Source organism: Sciurus carolinensis, chromosome 2 (assembly GCF_902686445.1).
Source record: "Sciurus carolinensis chromosome 2, mSciCar1.2, whole genome shotgun sequence".
Classification (NCBI taxonomy): domain Eukaryota; kingdom Metazoa; phylum Chordata; class Mammalia; order Rodentia; family Sciuridae; genus Sciurus; species Sciurus carolinensis.
Window position 1 is genome coordinate 173,280,107 of NC_062214.1, and position 19,714 is coordinate 173,299,820.

Here is a 19,714-nt window from a genome sequence, read left to right on the forward strand (position 1 = left end):
CATACTTACATGTTGGTTTGGGATTTTATTCTCAAATTTCCTTTTTGAATTATAGTAGTTCTCCCCTTATCCACGTTTTCACTTTCCAAGATTTCAGTTAGTTGTGATCAGTCATGATACAAAAATATTAAATGTAAAATTCCAGAAATAAATAAAAAATATTAAGTGGAAAATTCCAGAAAAAAATTTTTAGGTGCTGGGGGCTGCACCTAGGACCTTGCACATGCTGAGTATGTGCTCTACCACTGACTATTTTTCACAAGTTTTAAACCGCATGCCATTCTCAGTCGCATGGTAAGATCTCATGCTGTCCTGCTGAACCTCTGTCCCACTCATCCATGTGCTGTATGCACCACGCATATGATAGTCATTTAGCAGCCATCTTGGTTATCAGATCGACTGTCTCGGGATTGGGTATTTGTATCCAAGTAGCCCTTAGTTTACTTAATAATGGCCCCAAAGCACAATTGTGATGCTAAGAAGGCACCACAGCATGAAACATGGAAAGAAAGATTAACTGATATATGTAGCCATGTTTTCGGGCACTTAGGAAAACCAGTATATGCATGCTTAGTGCTATCCATGTTTTCAGGCATCCACTGGGGGTCCTGGAATATACAGTAACCCTTTTTTTTTTTTTTTTTTTCCTTTTTTCCATTAAGATAATCAATTTGTTTCAAAATCTTGTTCCTAAGTTTTTATTCTTTACTGGTGACCTGCTAACTTCTTGGAGAGAGTACAAAGAAAAGGTCTGAAAATGCTTTGAATCAACATTAAAGCAGGGAGGTGATTAATAGCCAGGAAATGGGAAGTCCTGATTAATAGGGAATATAAATAAAGGAATCTGCCTTCAGTATAAATTATGCCCAGGGAGAAAGATGTATTGGCAGCAGCAAGTTCCCAAACTTGAAATAAACTGAGAGACAATGCTATTTTTCATTTTTAATAACTTGTGCTGCCAGGAAGGGGAAAATGTCCTATCTTCTGACTCCCTCTACGATTTGTCCCTTCCTTGCATCTCAGTGTTTTACTTTTTTCCTAATAAGATTATGGTAAAATCTAGAATGAACCAAGACAAAGCAGAATGGAAGCAATTACTACACTAATTTTGCTTTCAGAAACAGCACAGTATAAACACTTGACTGTTCCAAAAAATCAGAAGATTGTTCTAAGACAACTCCTGGAAAAAATTATCAGGGAAATTCTATCCTACACTCAACAGCTGTGATATAGTGGAAATAAGGGCATCTGGAGTCAGAAGAACCTCCTTTGAGCGCCTGCTCTGCCACTTATTAATTGTTATGACCTTGGCCAAGCTGTCATGTGAACTATCTTGGTCTCAGTTTCCTCTTCTGAACATGGCACAACAGTTATGCTTATACCTCAAAGAATTACTGTGAGAATTTATACTACAACATCACATCTTCATGGTAGTACTAACCACAGGAGTCTCCTTTGTGCCTCTGTCACTGTTATCTCTAGTGGAGGAATTATAGTGGAAGATAGCAATTTTTTTCGACCAGAGCCTTGTGGTTGTTGCTTCTCATAGGAATCTAAGAAGAAAGATGAATGGATTAAGAGTAATAAGGGAAATCTATGTTCAGATAAAAATGAAGCATGGTAAGGTTCAGCCATGATATAAGTGCTCTAGTGCTTGGAAATGTGTTTACAATGTTCAGTTCTGGATTTTCATTATTTATTTATTTTTCTGCGGTACTGGGGATCGAACTCAGGGCCTTGTGCTTGCGAGGCAAGCACTCTACCTGCTGAGCTATCTCCCCAGCCCTGGATTTCCATTATTAAAGTCAAACTAGGAGATAGCCAGTCAGTTTACTCATTTGAGTAGTATTTTCCAAAATAAGGAATGTAAGATTTAATAAACAAACAATTCAATGTTCCTGTAGTTAATATATGTGAGGATGTTTTTGCTAGGAATTGAACCCAGGGGTGCTTTGCCACAGAGTTACATCCCCAACCCTTTTCATTATGTTAATTATTATTATTTGTTTTTGGGTGGTGCTGGGGACTGAAACCAGGGCCTTGTATATGCAAGAGAAGCACTCTACCAACTGAGCTATATCCCCAGCCCTCCTTTTTATTTTTTATTTGAGACAGGGTCTCTCTCAATTACTGAAAGCCTCACTAAATTACTGAGGCTTTCTCAAATTTGCAATCCTCCTGCCTCAGCCTAATGAGTTATTTGGATTACAAGTGTGTTCCACCATACCTGGAAATAAATATGATTTAAATAATAGAGGTGCATAATGTAGATTACTGGGCAAATATATGGGTTTACCATATAATTCCATAGCTCAAGAAGGCTCCTGTGTTCTTCAGAAGGTTTTCCCAGTCTCAAGAGAATTCATCAATTCTATTCTCAAATGGTGCAGAGCCTGTGGCAAAAGTTTTTCTAACATGATTTTTATTTTATCTTTCCCACCGTTTTATAAAAAAAGTAAAAATAGTGGTAATATCACTGCCATTTTAGTCTATGAAACAGTTCTCTAGATCCTTACCTAATTCTTGGATATTAAGGTTTTTCATTACTTGACCACAGCAGTAAAGAATTTCCTGGTATTTTACCACCTGGTTGAACATGCTGCCTCATGACAAAAGTGTGTAGCAAAAATTAAAAAGCAGCTGGGCACGGGACTGATAGTGTTCAGTAGCACAGCACTTGCCTAGCATGTGTGAGGCACTGGGTTCCATTCTCAGCACCACATACAAATAAATAAAGGTTCATCAACAACTAATAAAAATATTTTAAAAAGCAGCCAGATGTGGTGGCACACGTCTGTAATCCCAGCAGCTCAGGAGGCTGAGGGAGGAGGATCAAGAGTTCAAAGCCAGCCTCAGCAACTTAGTGAGGCCCTAAGCAACTCAGTGAGACCCTATCTCTAATAAAATATTAAAAAAGGATTATGGATGTGGCTCAGTGGTTAAGAGCCCCTGGATTCAATCCCTGGTACAAGGGAAAAAAAAAAAAAAGAAAGAAAAAATTTAAAAACATACATCGACTTTGGAAATACATAAGGAAAATTATTAATATTTGGTTGTCTGTGGGAAGAGAAATGATGGGGACAAGGGTATAAAGGGCCATAATTCTTATACCTTTAGAACTGCATTTATTTGATTATACTACTTACTGGAAAACAAATTAGATTTTAAAATAAAAACTTGGCCTTCTGAGATGCTTCCTCTGCACCCTGAACTATGAAGAAGGTATACCAAGATCATATGGGCAGAGAAGCACATCTTGGTGCCGAATGTCATAATAAATTAGCCTGGTGACACACAACTCCAGCAGCTTGGGAGGCTGAGACAGAAGGATCACAAGCTCAGGCCAGCTTCTACAACTTAAAGGACTCTGTTTCAAAATAAAAAATAGGGCAGGGGTTGTGGCTAAGTGGTAGAGTGTTTGCCTGGCACAAGTGAGGCACTGAGTTCGAATGTCAGCACCACATAATAAATAAAATAAAGTTAAAAAAAAAAGAGATTTGCAAAAAAATTTAAAATAAAAAAGGCTGGAAATGTAGCTCAGTCATAAAGCCCCCCTGGGTTCAATCCCCAGTACTAAGGGGAAAAAAAATTAGCTCTGTCCAATGGGTAGATAATAATATACAGCATATATGCATTTGACCATGTAAATAAGACCCACACTCGAATTAGTGAACTGAACTACTACATTTCAGTTAAAACAAAGGCCAAACGGGAGGACTTCAGCTCCATTTTTCTAACAAACAATGCATGCTTCCTCACAATGGTTCCACTGAGAAAAACTCTTTCAGGTATACTAATTCTGCAGGCGAATCTCAAGTATCTTCTAGTTGTGGACAGATTCTTACTGGTAATAAGCTGCTCCAAACGGACACGCTCATGGGCAGCATGCTGGTCCACCAAGATTAGCAGGTTTCCACCTACAAGATCAACAAGGATAACTGGAGGTTCAAATTCTCAGATCAAGATTAAAATAATCACTCTGTGTGGGGGTGGAGAAAAAAGTTTAATTCAACCTATTTAACAATATGAGCACAAGAGAATATACTAAGTAATAACAATTGTACCTTTTATTACCTAAAAAACTGAAATTATGGAGAGAATAATAAATTTATCCCTGATTAAAAAAAACCTCTTTAGTTCATCAGTATTTCATTTATAAAACAAAGTTAAAGTTCTACATTTCCTAATGTTTAAAAACAAACTTTGCTTTATTAATTCAATTTTAATACAAAGAAGAATCATTAAGACATTATTATAATCAGTAAGCTAACTTTAAAATTCATGAAGAATGTATTTCTTGTAAACTTTAGAATTTTTTTTTTTCCTATGGAGGGGCAGAGAGGAAATATTTTAAGCTTTTGTGGTCATATGGTGTCTGTCATGACTACTCTTCAGTTTGAGTAACAGTAACCACAGACAATATGTGACTACTGTAGCTGTATTCCAGTAAAACTTTGTTTATGGACACTGAAATAAGAATTCTAGCTGGGCACAGTAGAGGATACCTGTAATCCCAGCAGCTTGGGAGGCTGAGGCAGGAGGATCACAAGTTCAAAGCCAGCCTCAGTAAAAAGTAAGGTGCTGAGCAATTCAGTGAGACCCTGTCTCTAAATAAAATACAAAATAGGGTTGGGGATGTGGCTCAATGGTCAAGTTCCCCTGAGTTCAATCCCAGCACCCCCCACCCCCGAAAAGAATTTTATGTAATTTTACTGTGTCAAGAAATAGTCTTTTTTTTTTTTTTTTCTTTTTCCACCATGTCAGAACATAAAAACCATTCTTATCTCTGGCTGTTCAGAAACAAGCAATGGCTGGGTTTGCCCACTGGCTGCAATTTGACCTGCTTTAGATAGGCTTCTCAAGCTGCTAGGGGCATACAGGTTACCTGGGATCTTACAGAATGCAAATTCTGATTCAGGTTAGTGATGGTACACAAGCTTCTGCAATTTAACAAACTCGCAGCTGATCCTGTCTACAGGCCTCACTTTAAAGAGCAGGTCTTTGGGCTGTCATTTTTTAGCTTGCAATTTTACTATATTTGGCCAACAGGTGTAGGTTTATGCATTTAATCAAAATGGTTAGTATCTATTTTTCTTATTTCTACTAAAAGATTAAATATTGTCTATGGCATTATCAAATCATGGCACAAGAGCCTAAGATTGAAAGACGAAAAAAAGGAAATGAATTTTCTGACAGCATGCTCAACCACAGGAAAAAAACCTCTAAAATGTTGAGTTTTAAACTTCTTTGAGGTTAGGAGGAAATACAGCTGGTTTTGATGAACAGTGAACATCCTATATTGGGCAAAACAATGGAATAAATCATAAACTGTGAAGGAGTAACCTCAAAGTTGGAACTGGACCTAATGTGAATGTCAGGGACCCTCTGCAACCCAGCCTGCACTTGACTAGAGGAATAGTTTATCTTCTCATTGTGTACATAGTGTTCTTTATATCTTCTATTTCTTGAATGAAACAGAATGTAGATGGTAATTACTCAAGATGAAAGCTACAATTTTGATATTCCAACACAACAGGATAGAAGCTTCATGAGAGCAGAGATTTTTTATCTATTATATTTCCAGCACACAAAACAGCACCTGGCACACTGTAGGCACTCAATAAACATTTACAGAATAAATCCTTATTCTTTAGGGTGTCATAAGTGAATGACTATATTTTATTGTAGGCAGAAACATGCAACATAAAATGTCAATATGCAACATTAGTTTCACTATAATTTAAGAGAATAACTGACCACAGGAGTAAAGATTTTCCAGTATTTCACCACTCAGAGAACATACTGCCAGTTTGTCCATTAAAAATATGATAATATCAAAATTAAAGCAAGTCAATTATAGGAATAGGTTGCATTTGGTGTTTCTGAAAAAAATACCTGCATTCTAATTTAGGAAAATGTATTTATCTAAGAGCACTCTTGAACTCTGGTTTCTTTTAAGAGCATATAAATATTTAGCCTTTTACTAGAGATACTCTGGTAGCATCTAACTAATCCAATAATAATATACAATCTCAAGAGAAATCTAAGTAGTCCCTTTTGCTTCTTGGAACATCTGCAGATTTTGTGGTTACACTTATCCTGAGTGCCACCAGTAATGCTGTTGGTATCTGCAACAAAGAAGCCAGTGGCGCATGCCTGTAATCCCAGCTACTTGGAAGGCTGAGGCAGGAGCATTGAAAGTTCAAGGTCTGCTCTAGCAATTTAGGGAGACCCTGTCTCAAAATAAAATTTTAAAAAAGGGCTGGAGACAAAACTCAGCGGTAAAGCACGTGCCTAGCATGTGTGAGCAGGCACGGTAGCACATGCCTATAATTCTAGTCACTCTGGAAGCTGAGGTAGGACTGCAATTTCAAGGTCAGCCTAATCAACTTAGTGATACCCTGTCTCAAAATTAAAAAAAAAAAAAGAAAAAAGGCTGGGGGTATAGCTCAGTGGTAGAGGGCCCTTCAGTTATTCACAGTACAATTCCAAAAAAAAAAAAAAAAAAAAAAAGAGAAAAATCTACTAATTTTCTAGAAATGGTAAAACTATAGGAATTTGACCTTTAATTCTATATTCATGATAATTCTTTATTTTTTTTCAGTGCTGGGGATCGAACCCAGGGCCTTGGGCTTGCAAAGCAAGCACTCTATTGACTAAGCTATCTCCCCAGCCCCTATTCATGATAATTCTGACACAACTTTAGGTTAATCTGCCCTTGATCTATGACCTATGACATTTACTAAACAAGGTAAAAGAAAATGTTTTGAAAAACAAAACGAATTAAATGCTCTCAAACTTTAGAGGCACTTATCCACAGGTCTATGAATCTAGAACCAACCCTCCACAGCAACTCAGGGCTATAAACCACTCGGGCCTTTTGGGGAACCTTGAACTATTTTGCATTCCTTATACCAGTCCTCTCCTGCCCACAGAGCACATGTTCCAAGACTCCCAGTGGATGCCTGAAACTGCAGATTGTACCAAATCCTGTATGTACTACGTTTTTTTCCATACAAATAAGCCTGTGAGAAAGCTTAACTTATAAATTAGGCACAGAAAGAGATTAACAACAATAACTAATAACAAAATAGAACAGTTATAACAATATATTATAATAAAATTGCCAGCATCCTTACTCTTGTGCTTTGAAGACATTATCAAAGAAAATAAATATTACTTGAATATAAGCACTGTGATACCATGACAGTTAATCTGATAATGGAAACTGTTACTAAGTGACTAATAGGCAGGTAGTATACATAGTGTGGATACACTGGACAAAGGGACAATTCACATCCTGGGTGGGACAGAGTGAGTTGGGGCAAGATTTCACCATGCTACACAGAGAAGTGTGAAATTTAAAACTTATAAATGGTTTATTTCTGGAATTTTCCATTTAATATATTCTGACCTTGGTTGACACTGGGTAACTGAAACTGCAGAAAGTGAAACTGTAGAAAAGGGGGGACTACTGTAATAACACTCAAGATTCTCTTATTAAAAAAAGTTCCGTCTCATCTACACCCTCCTCACCTTATGCCATACATACTTCCATGTCACAGATTCTGAGTCTCTCCTCACAGTCTCCATTAGCACCATCAGCATTTTTCCCATCTCATCTCTCAAACAGCTTTCATTTGCTAAAGTCTCTGATCATTGTCACAAAATCAGACAGTCCGCATCTTACTAAACATCTCAGCAGCATCTGGCATGAATGAAGTCTTGGCTTTACAACATAACATTATTCTGTTTTCTCTCTGTTTCACTAGCTATTCGTTGACAATCTCTTTTGCTGGTTCATACTTTTCTACTTAGCTTTTAAATGTTGGAATCATTCTAGATTCAGGACCTCTCCTCATTCACTACTCTTTTTCAAGAAGATAAAATTTACATCCAGGATTTCAATGACTAACTTTATGCTGACAACTCATATTAATATCACCAGGTCAGAACACATCTTGTGTAACACCTATAATATAGAAACATTCTTGACATTTCATTTTGAATATTTCAAAGAGAATTTATACTAAACTCATGATTTTCACACCACACTATCCCCTCAGCCTGCTACACCTCCAACCTGGCCTTCTAACATTGTCCACTTAGCAACGTAGGCCAGAAAACTAGAAATCATCTTTGATATACCTCCCCCATATCCAATCCATCACCAAGTCCTGCCTGTTGACTTTATCTCCTAAACATTTTCCCAATGCATTCATTTCTCACTAGGCCACCCTGGTCCCAGTCCACTACCATTTCTTATTGAAATGTCCTCCTCATAGTCTTTCTGGAGTTATTGGGACTCAAAATCCACTCTTCACTCTAAAACCCAGAGCAATCTTTTCAAAATGTAATGTGATGTGACATGAACTGTTCCCAAAACAACATCAAAAAACAAACAATTTAAAAAAGAAACAACTTTCAGTTCATCCAGTTGGTGTTGGGATAAATTAAAGCTTATAATAGGCACTGAGTATCTGGTTCCTAGTCACTTTTCTAGCCTCATCTCCAGCTGCACCTGCTGAAGGGGAAGAACTCACAACCTGTGTACATTATTCCCCCTCTTCTAAACCTAGTTAACTCATATTCATATTTCAGACCTTATTTTACAACATTTCTCTGACCTCCCTGACAAAACAGGTTCTTACAGCATCTTCTATTTCTCCTCCATAACAAGAAATACAGTTAAAACTATGTGTTTATGTAATTATTTATTTCTCCTCATATCTTTGTTTCCCAATCATTGTATCCCTAGGGCCTGATCCAGTCCCTGGTATACAATAGGCATTCAGTATGTGCTGTATAAATTAATATTCTGTATGCACTATTATTGTTTCATTAAATCAGATCATCAGGTGATTCTGTAAAACTCTTGATAAACCTAGGAGAGTTCATTATATAAACTTTATATTATTATAGAGGGAAAACATTATTAAAAAGTTAACAATATAAACTATTTTAGAGAGTAAAAGATGAAATCTCCCCTTTGCCCACCCCATTTTCACTCCCTAGGCAACTACTACTAATAGTTTAACCTGTGTCTTATGTTATTTATGTGTGTATGTACATAAAACTAAATGTATTTTAAAACTGCTGTTTCATAATATTCTTAATTTAGATTGGTTTTTCTTTCTATGTCTGAATCATTGAAACTGCACTGTATACCAAAGATCACCTTAAAAGACGTTATCAGTCAATAAAATAATGTGGAAGAAAAAAAAAGTTATTAGAAGACTGGCTGGCTTATTAATTGCGGATAACCTCCATTCTTACCTGCTTTGCCATTCTCTTCAGACTTAGTGCTCATTAAACAGGCAATAAACTTGTTATCCACTTGCTGGAGAACCTGCCATACATTCAAAGAAGTGGAACAACGATAATAAAAATTAACAAAGGCTCATCTGCATAGGACACAAAACTGTAATTTAGAGTAGTCTGAACTACAACATTCATACTTAAGACTAAGATAAGGTGCTGCTGAACCTGAGAGAATCCTTAGGAAAGATAAAAAATTTGGGCAAATTAGGCTGGGGATGTAGCTCAATTGTGCAGTGCTGGCCTAGCATGTGCACAAGCCTGGTTTCCAGCCCCAGTACCAGGAGAGAGAGAGAATGGGCAAGTAGAGTGATCAGAAGACATGAAAAGAGGGAGACCACAAAGGAAGACAAACCAAAGCATCTAAGAGAAACATATTAATAACACTTTAGAGTAGATCTGAAAATTTCCCAACAAAGTGATACTTACTAATAAGTAATATGACCAGAGACTGCTAACAAATAGAACTAAAATAACTTTCTAGAGTTTATGTGAAAGCAAGAAAAACCATTCTGGAAGAGTTACTCTATTAAAACAGTAAAAAGTCACTGGTAGCTTTAGACCTGATGGTTCCTCTCTGTCCAGATATCTGAGATGCTCCCGAAAATCTCTTAGTCTATTCCACTGCCCCAGGGTCTGTTTCAGAACCAACTGCTCCCTTGCTCCAATACCAGGTCAAAGTCACATTGAGAGTTCACCTCCTTCTATCTAGCCTCCTAATTTGTTTCGAAACTGAAAATCAAGAAGACTAAGACAGCCAAAGTGGTTAGAGGTTAAAACAGAAAAGCAGATGAGATGAGGGGTTCCTTTTAGTTAATGGAACTCATCAGTCTGAGGTTCCCTAAGTCTTTGTAGCCCCACACGATAGAGGGTCATTTTAAAAAAAGTACATTATTGCACAGTTGAGGACAATTGATTTACAAATTATTTGTTGACATTTGTTGATCTGTCAATTATAAAATATAAAATCAAGTCAGGCCCTGTGGTACATGACTTGGGAGGCTGAGGCAAGAGGATCCCAAGTTCAAGACCAGTCTTAGCAATTTAGTGAGGCCCTAAGCAACTTAGTGAGATCCTGCCTTAAAAAAAAAGGTGGGACGGGGGCTGGGGAGGACTTAACTCAGTGATAAAGCACCCCTGGGTTCAATCCCCAAAATACACACTCACTCACACACACACACACACACACACACACACACACACACACAATCTACATATAATTCTGTATAGAAATCTGTTAATATTCCTTGAAACTGTAAGCCTGTATCCATAATTCATTACCTTCAAACCCGTTCAAGGACATTTCTTTCTTATAATTATAAGAAAATTATAATTATAATTAAGTATATATAATTAATCCCTTGCTTTTTCTTCTGATGATAAAGGATCCAATAAAACTTACAGCTGGGCTGGGGAGATAGCTCAGTCAGTAGAGTGCTTGCCTTGCATGCACAAGGCCCTGGGTTCGATCCCTAGCACCGCAAAAAAACCAAAAACAAACAAACAAAAAACTTACAGCTGGGTGTGGTGGTACACACAAACTCGGGAGGCTAAGACAAGAGGATTGTCAGTTGGAGGCTACCCTTAGTAATTTAGCAAGGCCCAAGCAACTTAGTGAGACCCTGTCTTCAAATTTAAAAAATTAAAAGGGCTGAGGATATGGCTCAGTGGTTAAGCACCCTTGGGTAAAAGCCCCCAGAACAACAAAAATTAACAAAATAAGCTCCATGCGCTTTGGCCAATGTGATCTCTATCATTAAATTAATCCAATTTCACAAGAACTAGTGTAGTTTGATTACAAAGTTAATTTTTACCTGCATTGAATGAATCATTTCTTTGGTGAAACGATAGGGATACAAGATGTTGTGAATTTTAACTGCTAAGCTCTCAGCCTGGCCACTGCTTACATCAACAGCAACCTAGGAATACACCAAAAATATCATTTAAATTTTAATTTTTTATGTCTACAGACATAAATTTAATTATGTCTGTTTTACCAAAGATTTCAAAATCCCTTAAAAGCATTCATTTTCATATAGTCTACAAAAGGTGAACTGAACTCAGGGGATTTATAGATTAAGAACTTCTAAGAATTAGTCTTAACTAACAATGTTTAATAGTGTATTGTAATTATACATAATAGTGGGATTCATCATTACATTTTAATTCATACACATGATATAACAATAGAATTTGGTCAATTTCATTCCCCAGTCTTTCCTAACTAAAATTTTTTTGTTCATAAACAAAATAACTGACAAAACCAATATTGTTTCAGAACACTTTGTCTGTTTCATGATCAAGTGCTTAAAGATAATTTAACTGAAGAATCAGTAGTCAAAGGTTCACCTATTACACACCCTCATTAACACACCCAGTACATTCTGTGATGATGCAGCGAGGACAGAACAAGCGCCCAGGTCCAACAATGAACTGTTCTCCAACAGAAGATTCACTGCTTTATCTAATGATGCTTTATTATTCTCACCCTGCATATTTTGCTAAAGCTGCAAGTTAGGGTAAATGCATTCACTCCTTGTACTCTGATTATACACATTTAATTCAAATTGCCTGAGCTTCCAAAATGATGAGTACTCCTCTCCACATTAAATACTAATTTCCAAATAAATTGTCTGGAAATATGCCTAGTTTCCATTTATAATTACAAATTAGTATAGCCATTCATGCCCATACCCAGCTTAAATGAAATCTAAATTAAACTAACAGGCAATAAAAATTGACACAGACCTACCTCTGGGTAACGGGCAAACACTGGATTGTCCCATTCTGAAAACAAAGACTGAAGGGATTCACTACCAACAGCATCATCCACAGCATCTAGGACAAAGAAGAAAGGTGAAGTTGGAATCACAAAGCTCAGGGAAAAGAGTGAATGGCCTGTTTGCTTGCAGCCTCAATATTCTACCAGTGTTCAGAGTTTGCTATACTATATCTCTAAGTTGTTTTGGTTTTGATATGTTACTTTTAAAACTGGAGTTGATGACTTTAACTTGACATTATAGATTTTCTCCAAACTGATAGTAAGATTGCAGAATACAAGTTCAGAAAAAACTGTGGCTCAAAATAGTAGCCTCACTGCATTTAGGTAAAAATATCTTTTATTTTTAGAAACAAAAAACAAAAAAATGTCTACCTTTTTCCAAAAAGTTCTGCTTAGATCAAACTACTGCAACATGAATTGCAACTCCAATCTTTAAAAAATAAGAAACATTTCCCCAATCACAAGACACCACAGACTATGCATAATCACCCAGTACTGACCTCAAGTCTGGAAAAGTAATTTCTGATCTAAATGCATGCACTGAACTACTTAGTTTTGCTGTTAAATAGGGCCGTGGGGAGTTCCTGGTTCCAGTAAGGCACAGCTGGCACTGATCAGGCTTAATAATACAACTCTGCTTTGTTTTTTGCATTAGGTGGTAGGTGTATAAGAAGTGTCCCAGAAATGTTACTGCCCCCACCTCTGTTATTCTGCCTCAGCACAGTCCTCTCTTCCCGAGCTCTTGGAAGGAAAGGAAGAACAAGGTCGCTTCTGAAAGGATGACATCTGTACTGAGACCCTATACATTAAAAAGAAAAACCTAGAAATTTGAACTCAGCATATAAATAAACTATTAAAAAATTAAATCACATAAAATGTCTTTCTCTACAAACTGAATGAAGACATAAAGCAGACTAGTAAACACTAGCTTGAGCCGAGTGCAGTGGCACACGCCTGTAATCCCAGTGGCTCATGAGGCTGAGACAGGAGGATGCTGAGTTCAAAGCCAAACTCAGCAAAAGCAAGGTGCTAAGCAACTCAGTGAGACCCTATCTTTAAATAAAATACAAAACAGGGCTGGAGATGTGGCTCAGTGGTCCAGTTCCCCTGAGTTCAATCCCTGGCACTGAAAAACCAAAACAAACAAAAAACAAACAAAAAAACACTAGCTTAAGAATCAGAAGTTCTTTAATGAAATTACTCTGCTAATTTCGGAATCCATATTAATATTTAGTCCAATTATTCACCTATACCAGAGTGAAGACCCATAAGTCACAGTGACAGTTTTGCATGGGGAGGTGGCACTCGGCAATATCTTGAGACATTTTTTAATTGTCATAACTTGGGTGAAGGGTACTTCTGGCATCCAGCAGATGAAGGCTAGGAATGCAGTTAAAGATATGATATTGCCAGGTGTGGTGGTGCGCACCTATAATCCCAGCAACTGGGGAGGCTGAAGTAGGAAGGTTGCAAATTTAAAGCCAGCCTCAGTAATTTAGGAAGACCCTAAGAAACTTAGCCAGACTCTGTCTCAAAATTAAAAAAATAACAAGCAACAATACATGTTGGAGAGGATGTGGGGAAAAAGGTACACTCATACATTGCTGCTGGTGGGGCTGCAAATTAGTGCAGCCACTCTGGAAAGCAGTGTGGAGATTCCTTAGAAACTTGGAATGGACCCACCATTTGACCCAGCTATCCCACTCCTCGGCCTATACCCAAAGGACTTAAAATCAGCATACTACAGAGATACAGCCACATCAATATTCATAGCTGCTCAATTCACAATAGCCAGACTGTGGAACCAACCTAGATGTCCTTCAACTGATGAATGGATAAAGAAACTGTGGTATATATATACAATGGAATATTACTCAGCTATAAAAAATAATAAAATTATGGCATTTGCAGGCAAATGGATGAAATTGGAGAATATCATGCTAAGTGAGATAAGCCAATCTCAAAAATACAAAAGGCAAATGATCTCACTGATAAGCAGATGATGACACATAATGGGGGGTGGGAGGGGGGCAAGAATGAAGGAAGGAGGGACTGTATAGAGGGAAAAGAGGGGTGGGAGGGGTGGGAGGGAAGGAAAATATAACAGTATGAATCAAACCTCATTACCCTATGTGAATGTATGATTACACAAATGGTATGCTGTTACTCCATGTACAAATAGAAACAACATGTATCCCATTTGTTTACAATAAAAATAAATTTTAAAAAAATTTAAAAAATAAATAAATACAAAGGGCTGGGCATGTAGTTCAGTGGTTAATAGTCTCTGGGTCAATCCATGGTTCCAAAAAAAATTACCTTTATAAAGTATCCTCTTCTATACAATAAAATTTGCCTCTTAATAATTTTCTCACTGGGGTTAGTGGTATATGCCTATAACCGCAGTGGTTCAGGAGACTAAGGCAGGATGATCAAGAGTTCAAAGACAACCTCAGGAATTTAGCAAGAACTTGTCTCTAAATAGAATATTAAAAAGGGCTGGGGATGTGGGCTCAGTGGTGAGCACCCCTGGTTCAATCCCCAGTACTAAAGAAATTGTCATGTAACATTTTTACGTATGGTTCAACCTTGTCCTAATGTACTACTCTAAACAAACTATTTCCAGAAAGGTAGCATGCCATGTGAGTGGAGGGTGCTGAGGAATCATCTTGTCACGAACTTGTTTCTATACAAAAATATTCTTCATTAGGAAACCATCGGTTAACATGACCCTCAAAAAGTTTATTATAAGATAAACTAATCCAGAAAGTTAAGTGGATTAAAGTGTTTAAACATCTAGATTTAATTAACAGGAGCAAATGTTTATGTTGAGCAGGGCAGCTAAGACTTCCCCTTTTGTTTTGGCAACAACCATCTCACAGTTTAATGTAATCCAGTTAGTTATTCTCTTGGCATCATATCAGAAGCAGTTGCATTTCAGGAAGATGAGGTGTTGGTGCTTTAGATTTACTTCTGGTAAGCATTCTGTGAAAATCAGGACATAAAATGACCTAGATTGAAAAGCACATAAAATTGCCTTAAGAGTAACCTGATAGTCTTGGGAGTAATATGAAAGAAAAGGATTTTCTCCTCCTATTGAATAATTTGAAATTACAAAGTTTTTTTTCAAAAGGAAAAAACTGTAAAACATGGAGAGTAAAATATCTTATTTAACTTAAAGTCAGAGGCCCCTGCTAGATATAATAATCATAAAGAAAAATTATAAGCTAATTTGCAATTACATTCATAGGATTTACATTCTTTTGCAGCATTCAAGATTTTAATATGGATGCAGATTTAACATTTATCCTCCTAGTGCAAAGCCAAGAGTATACTCAGATAGAAAGCAGCTTTACCATCTCCAACATCTGGCTCTCAAACACACTGCCAAAACAATGTCACTTTGTTGACTGAGACCTGAGAACCCATAGCTCTAGTCCAGGTTTAATGCAGCCTTGCAAAAGATCTAAAAATCACAGTACTGTGCTCCAGAATAACATCTTCTTATACCAAAAACAGATAAAGTGGATTACCAAATGCATTACAATAAAGTACACTTGAAAAGTATAGTTATGACAGTATATATACTCAGCCTACATTTTGAAAAATTTATGGTCAAGTCCTACTTTCTGGGGAAAAAAGTTCATAAAATAGTACCGTACTAAGCCATAGGTTTTATTGGAAAACAGAATGATTACAAAATCATTCTATCCTTAGTCTGGAAGCCACAGAGAGAAACTTTCATTCTTTAAAGACAAATTTCTAGAAGAGTTATGTGTATGGGAAGGAGGGAAATGGGATACGGAAGCACAGTGGATCTTCTCAACTATTAAACAGTTCCTTTTTCATTAAATGGGTTGTTTTGCCCTTCCTCTTACACATACACATACTCATAGATGTGCATATATATGCTTACTGCCTAGGTGAGTCTTCCATTGTATTTCTATATTTAGTGTTGGAGAATCTTCATACACCATAAAAAATATTTTATAATCAGTCTTTGAGTGCTCTGTCTGCTGAAATCATTTTTCCCTTACTCCTTGGCCATTATTACCATCTTCAAAAGCACTTCATGCCAGTGAACACTATATACTTACCATTCCCAAGTACGACATCCACAGCTACAGTTGTCAGGTCTTTAGTACAAGCAGTCTGAATGTCCTTAGCAGGAGCAATGAATGTGCTAAGTCCAGTCAACTTGTTGATATAAACCATTCTTCCCAGAGTTTCATCAAAATGCTGCTGCCAATCCAAAGTGTTTGACTCTTCATTTTCAGAACAAGTTCTTGCTTTAGACTTCTCACTCCAGGAACAAATTTCATTTTGGTTGGCTGTGGTATCTTCTACCTGATTGATTAAAATTCCACTGTGAGAATCAGGACTTCCTATCTGTTGCTCTGAACCTTGGATAAGAACATCTGAATCTTGACTAATAATTTTAGAATCACTATAGGGTAATGCCAAAGGAGTGTCTGGTATTGCAGTATTCTCCATTTTGTTGTTGCTAGAATGCAATTCACTGTCTTCATTGAGGGAATTATCCTCAATGACAGTATCTGGCCTTGGAAGGATGCTGCTGTCTGTTTTTTCAGGTTCATTTTTAAACAACTCACAAAAATCTAGGCTTAACCCACTGTACAGGTTACTGTCTTCCCTACTGGGATCTGAATTTGGAAACTGATCAAAATGACTCTTGATCTCCATTGTTTGAGCCTCTTTTTCAGAACTCTTCAGTCTGGATAATTTAGAGGCCAGGGATTCTGGTGACTTCGCAACATCTGAAGGTTTTCTATTAAAGTGAGATAACTCGGTTAGAGTTACAGGACTTTCTTTCAAATGAGGCATTTGTTGTTCCAAACCATCTTTGGAAAGTGGAAACTTCTCTGAGCACGGATTGTGACTTACTGGTTGACAACTACCATTTGAAGTGGTACACTTTGTAGTAGTGATTTTACAGACATCAGAGTTTTCTAAGTGGTTCTTGTCTTTCAGTGGAATATCAGGTTCAACTTGAGGACTGAGACTGGTAACGACTTCAACATTATTTTCTTCCATTTCTGTATCTAGAGGATTAACTTTTCCATAATGCCTCTTAAACTTCTCTAAAGATCCTAGTTGTGAACTCAAGCTTAGCTTCTTATGGCCTACAGGTTTGGAAGAACCAATCAATTTATCTGTTTTCTTAATACCATTTGAAACATGTCTATACCAAGGGAAAGAAGATGATGAAGCAGGAAATAAGCAACCTGTGTGTGATTCTTTATCACCTTCCTGAAAATCAGCAGCACTTTTACATTTTCCTATAGTTGTGTTCTCTAGTCCATAACTAATATTTTGTCTGCAAAAATTTTTGCTTAGCAGTTGAGTAGATTCTTTACTTAGAGTGCTTGTTAAAGTTTTGATGTCTGGAGTTTCAACAAAACGATGTGTTCTACTTCCAAGTGTTTCTTGGGCACTTGCAGGACCAGGTCGAACGTAATTTTTAAATGAATGTTCTGCTTCAGTTGACTTTGTTTGCTCATTTTGTAGCACATGAGTTATAAAGCCAGTGGAACACAATTTTACTTGTCCATAACTAAAAACATTTATTCTTCCACAATTACTGGGCTCTTTTTCTCTCTGAGCACTATGTACACTCAATAATTCGGTCTCAAAAGGCAGAGATTGGCATCCCATTTCAGTAGCATCTTCAAATCTCTCTAGTTGATTCTGAATTCTTTTATATTTCAAGATTTTGGCAGCCATGCCACTAACAGTAGTACGTTCTTTCTGTATTTCTAAACCTACCCCACTCTCCTCAAAGTGATGTTGTGTCTGAAAAGGGCTCGAAAATATTTCTGAACTGGTTCCACATGGACTTTCTAAAGAGTTATGTTCCAAGCAAGATTTTTCATGTTTCTCATTTTCTCCTGATTTTGATACTTCAACTGTCTTTTGTTCTAACATCCTTGATTCTAAGCAACAGCCGTCTTTGTTGTGTAATGACAACTCTGTCATTTTACTATGGCTGGGCCCATCTGATTCATAAGTGTACAAAAATGAGTCATTTGTCTTTCTTTTGAGAGATTCTAAATCCCTAGAATTCTGTGTGTTTTTATTTTCTATAGTAGCTTTTCTTTTCACAGCTTTTGACTGCAAATTAAATATTTCATAGGAATCCAAAATATTATTACATGCTTCCTGGAAGCCACCCTGCTCATGTTTCTCCTCTAAGGACACATGTTTCTGAAGAGTAGCACCAAATAAATTAAAATCATTATCTTCACTGAATTCCTTAATGTCCTCACCTGATAATTCCACAAATAATTTTTCTTGCTTTAAAAACATTTTCACTCCTTCCTGAATGCAAACCAAGAGAGTATCCCAGTTCTGAAACTCAATCAGAGTTTTTGCTGGCTCCATGCACACGTCATACTCACCAAACTGGCATTGCACATTGATGATATATATCCCATGGAGTTCTGGGGTAGATCGATGACGAGGACTTGAATTCATTTGCTTACTGGCAGAGCCATTTTTTGGCTTGCATATAGTACTTTCTTTTCTTAATAAAAAGTCGATAAGTTTATGCAACTTTGTCCTTAAAACTAGTCTTCTGTTCACAAACAAAAACTGCATGTTCTTATTGTAGTGTGCTTCAGAGCTGATATAGCCACTAAACTCAAACTCCTTATATTTAAAATGTATTTCTCTTAACTTTTGGGACTTGCCTAATCCATAAATTTGACAAAACCGGGAACATATGTCTTTAGTTTTAGGGAGTTGAAGAACCATAGACCCAGAAACATCATTTCTCAAAGAGAAAGAAACAGAAGGGTGCATGAGTGAGAGAGCTTCTACCCTCTGTCTAACCTTCTCAAACTCCAGTCTAGGATCCATGCATTTCCTCCTCACAGGTAACTGGTAAAACAGGTTATGTACTGTTATGGTTGTCCCAGCACTTGGTCTAGTCAAATCAGCTTCACAAGCTTTTAGGGCTTTTCCATTCTGAAACAGTTTCACAAAAGTTTTCATTGTCCTGTTTTTCTTGGATGAAATTTCCACAGCACTGGCCATGTCAGCTATGCTTGCCAAGGCCTCCCCTCGGAAACCATAAAATCTTGGGTTCTCCAAGTCCTCTACCGAGTTGCATTTACTAGTGAAATAACGATTTCCCACCTTGTCCACATCATCACTCCCCATCCCAAATCCATTGTCTATCACTTGAACTTGGAAGGTTTCCATATTCACCCTGATGGCCACGCATTTTGCTTCAGCATCAATACTGTTGAGGGCAAGCTCCTCAACACATTGGCCTAAGGAGCTTATGGCCAAACCAGAACGCAATTTGGTTTGTACTTCAACTGACAAGCACTTGATCATGGCAGGTAAAGATGGTGAGAATGCCAGGCACTGGTTTCCTTCTCTGACTGGAAATAATTACCTATGAGGGGGGAAAAAAACACTGTATCAAAGCTTCGGAGTTATATAGCATTACCCATTTCTCTCATGCAAAGAAGAGGTAAATGAAACCTCTTATTAAACCAACTTATGAAACCGAACAAAATTATACCTCTGATTTCTAGACAGATCACACAACTAATGCTTGATGCAATGGATTTAACATCCAAAGAG

The 19,714-nt window shown here is 37.2% G+C and overlaps 2 protein-coding genes across 7 annotated transcripts in view; one reads left to right on the forward strand and one right to left on the reverse strand.

The window, feature by feature from the left end:
• Positions 1-9,229, forward strand: part of Eif2b2 (eukaryotic translation initiation factor 2B subunit beta) — a 31,038-nt gene extending 21,809 nt beyond the window's left edge. The window contains exon 8 of the mRNA XM_047538506.1: positions 6,936-9,229. Within this exon, the coding sequence (XP_047394462.1) occupies positions 6,936-7,048 (113 nt within the window). The 3' untranslated portion in view covers positions 7,049-9,229. The remainder of the gene's footprint in view (positions 1-6,935) is intronic.
• The window catches only part of Mlh3 (mutL homolog 3), a 32,478-nt gene that overhangs the window by 11,646 nt on the left and 1,118 nt on the right, over positions 1-19,714 (reverse strand). For 2 of the 6 annotated variants that reach the window (XM_047538498.1, XM_047538499.1), the window contains exons 2-8: positions 16,198-19,523; positions 12,801-12,899; positions 12,071-12,156; positions 11,133-11,237; positions 9,277-9,349; positions 3,846-3,917; positions 1,442-1,553 (exon numbers count right to left, since the gene is read on the reverse strand). In XM_047538498.1, the coding sequence (XP_047394454.1) occupies positions 1,442-1,553; positions 3,846-3,917; positions 9,277-9,349; positions 11,133-11,237; positions 12,071-12,156; positions 12,801-12,899; positions 16,198-19,462 (3,812 nt within the window). In that variant the 5' untranslated portion in view covers positions 19,463-19,523. Of the gene's footprint in view, positions 1-1,441; positions 1,554-2,296; positions 2,325-3,845; positions 3,918-9,276; positions 9,350-11,132; positions 11,238-12,070; positions 12,157-12,800; positions 12,900-16,197; positions 19,524-19,714 lie in introns of those variants that run through there. The other 4 variants (XM_047538500.1, XM_047538503.1, XM_047538501.1 and 1 more) reach the window with 4 other exon arrangements.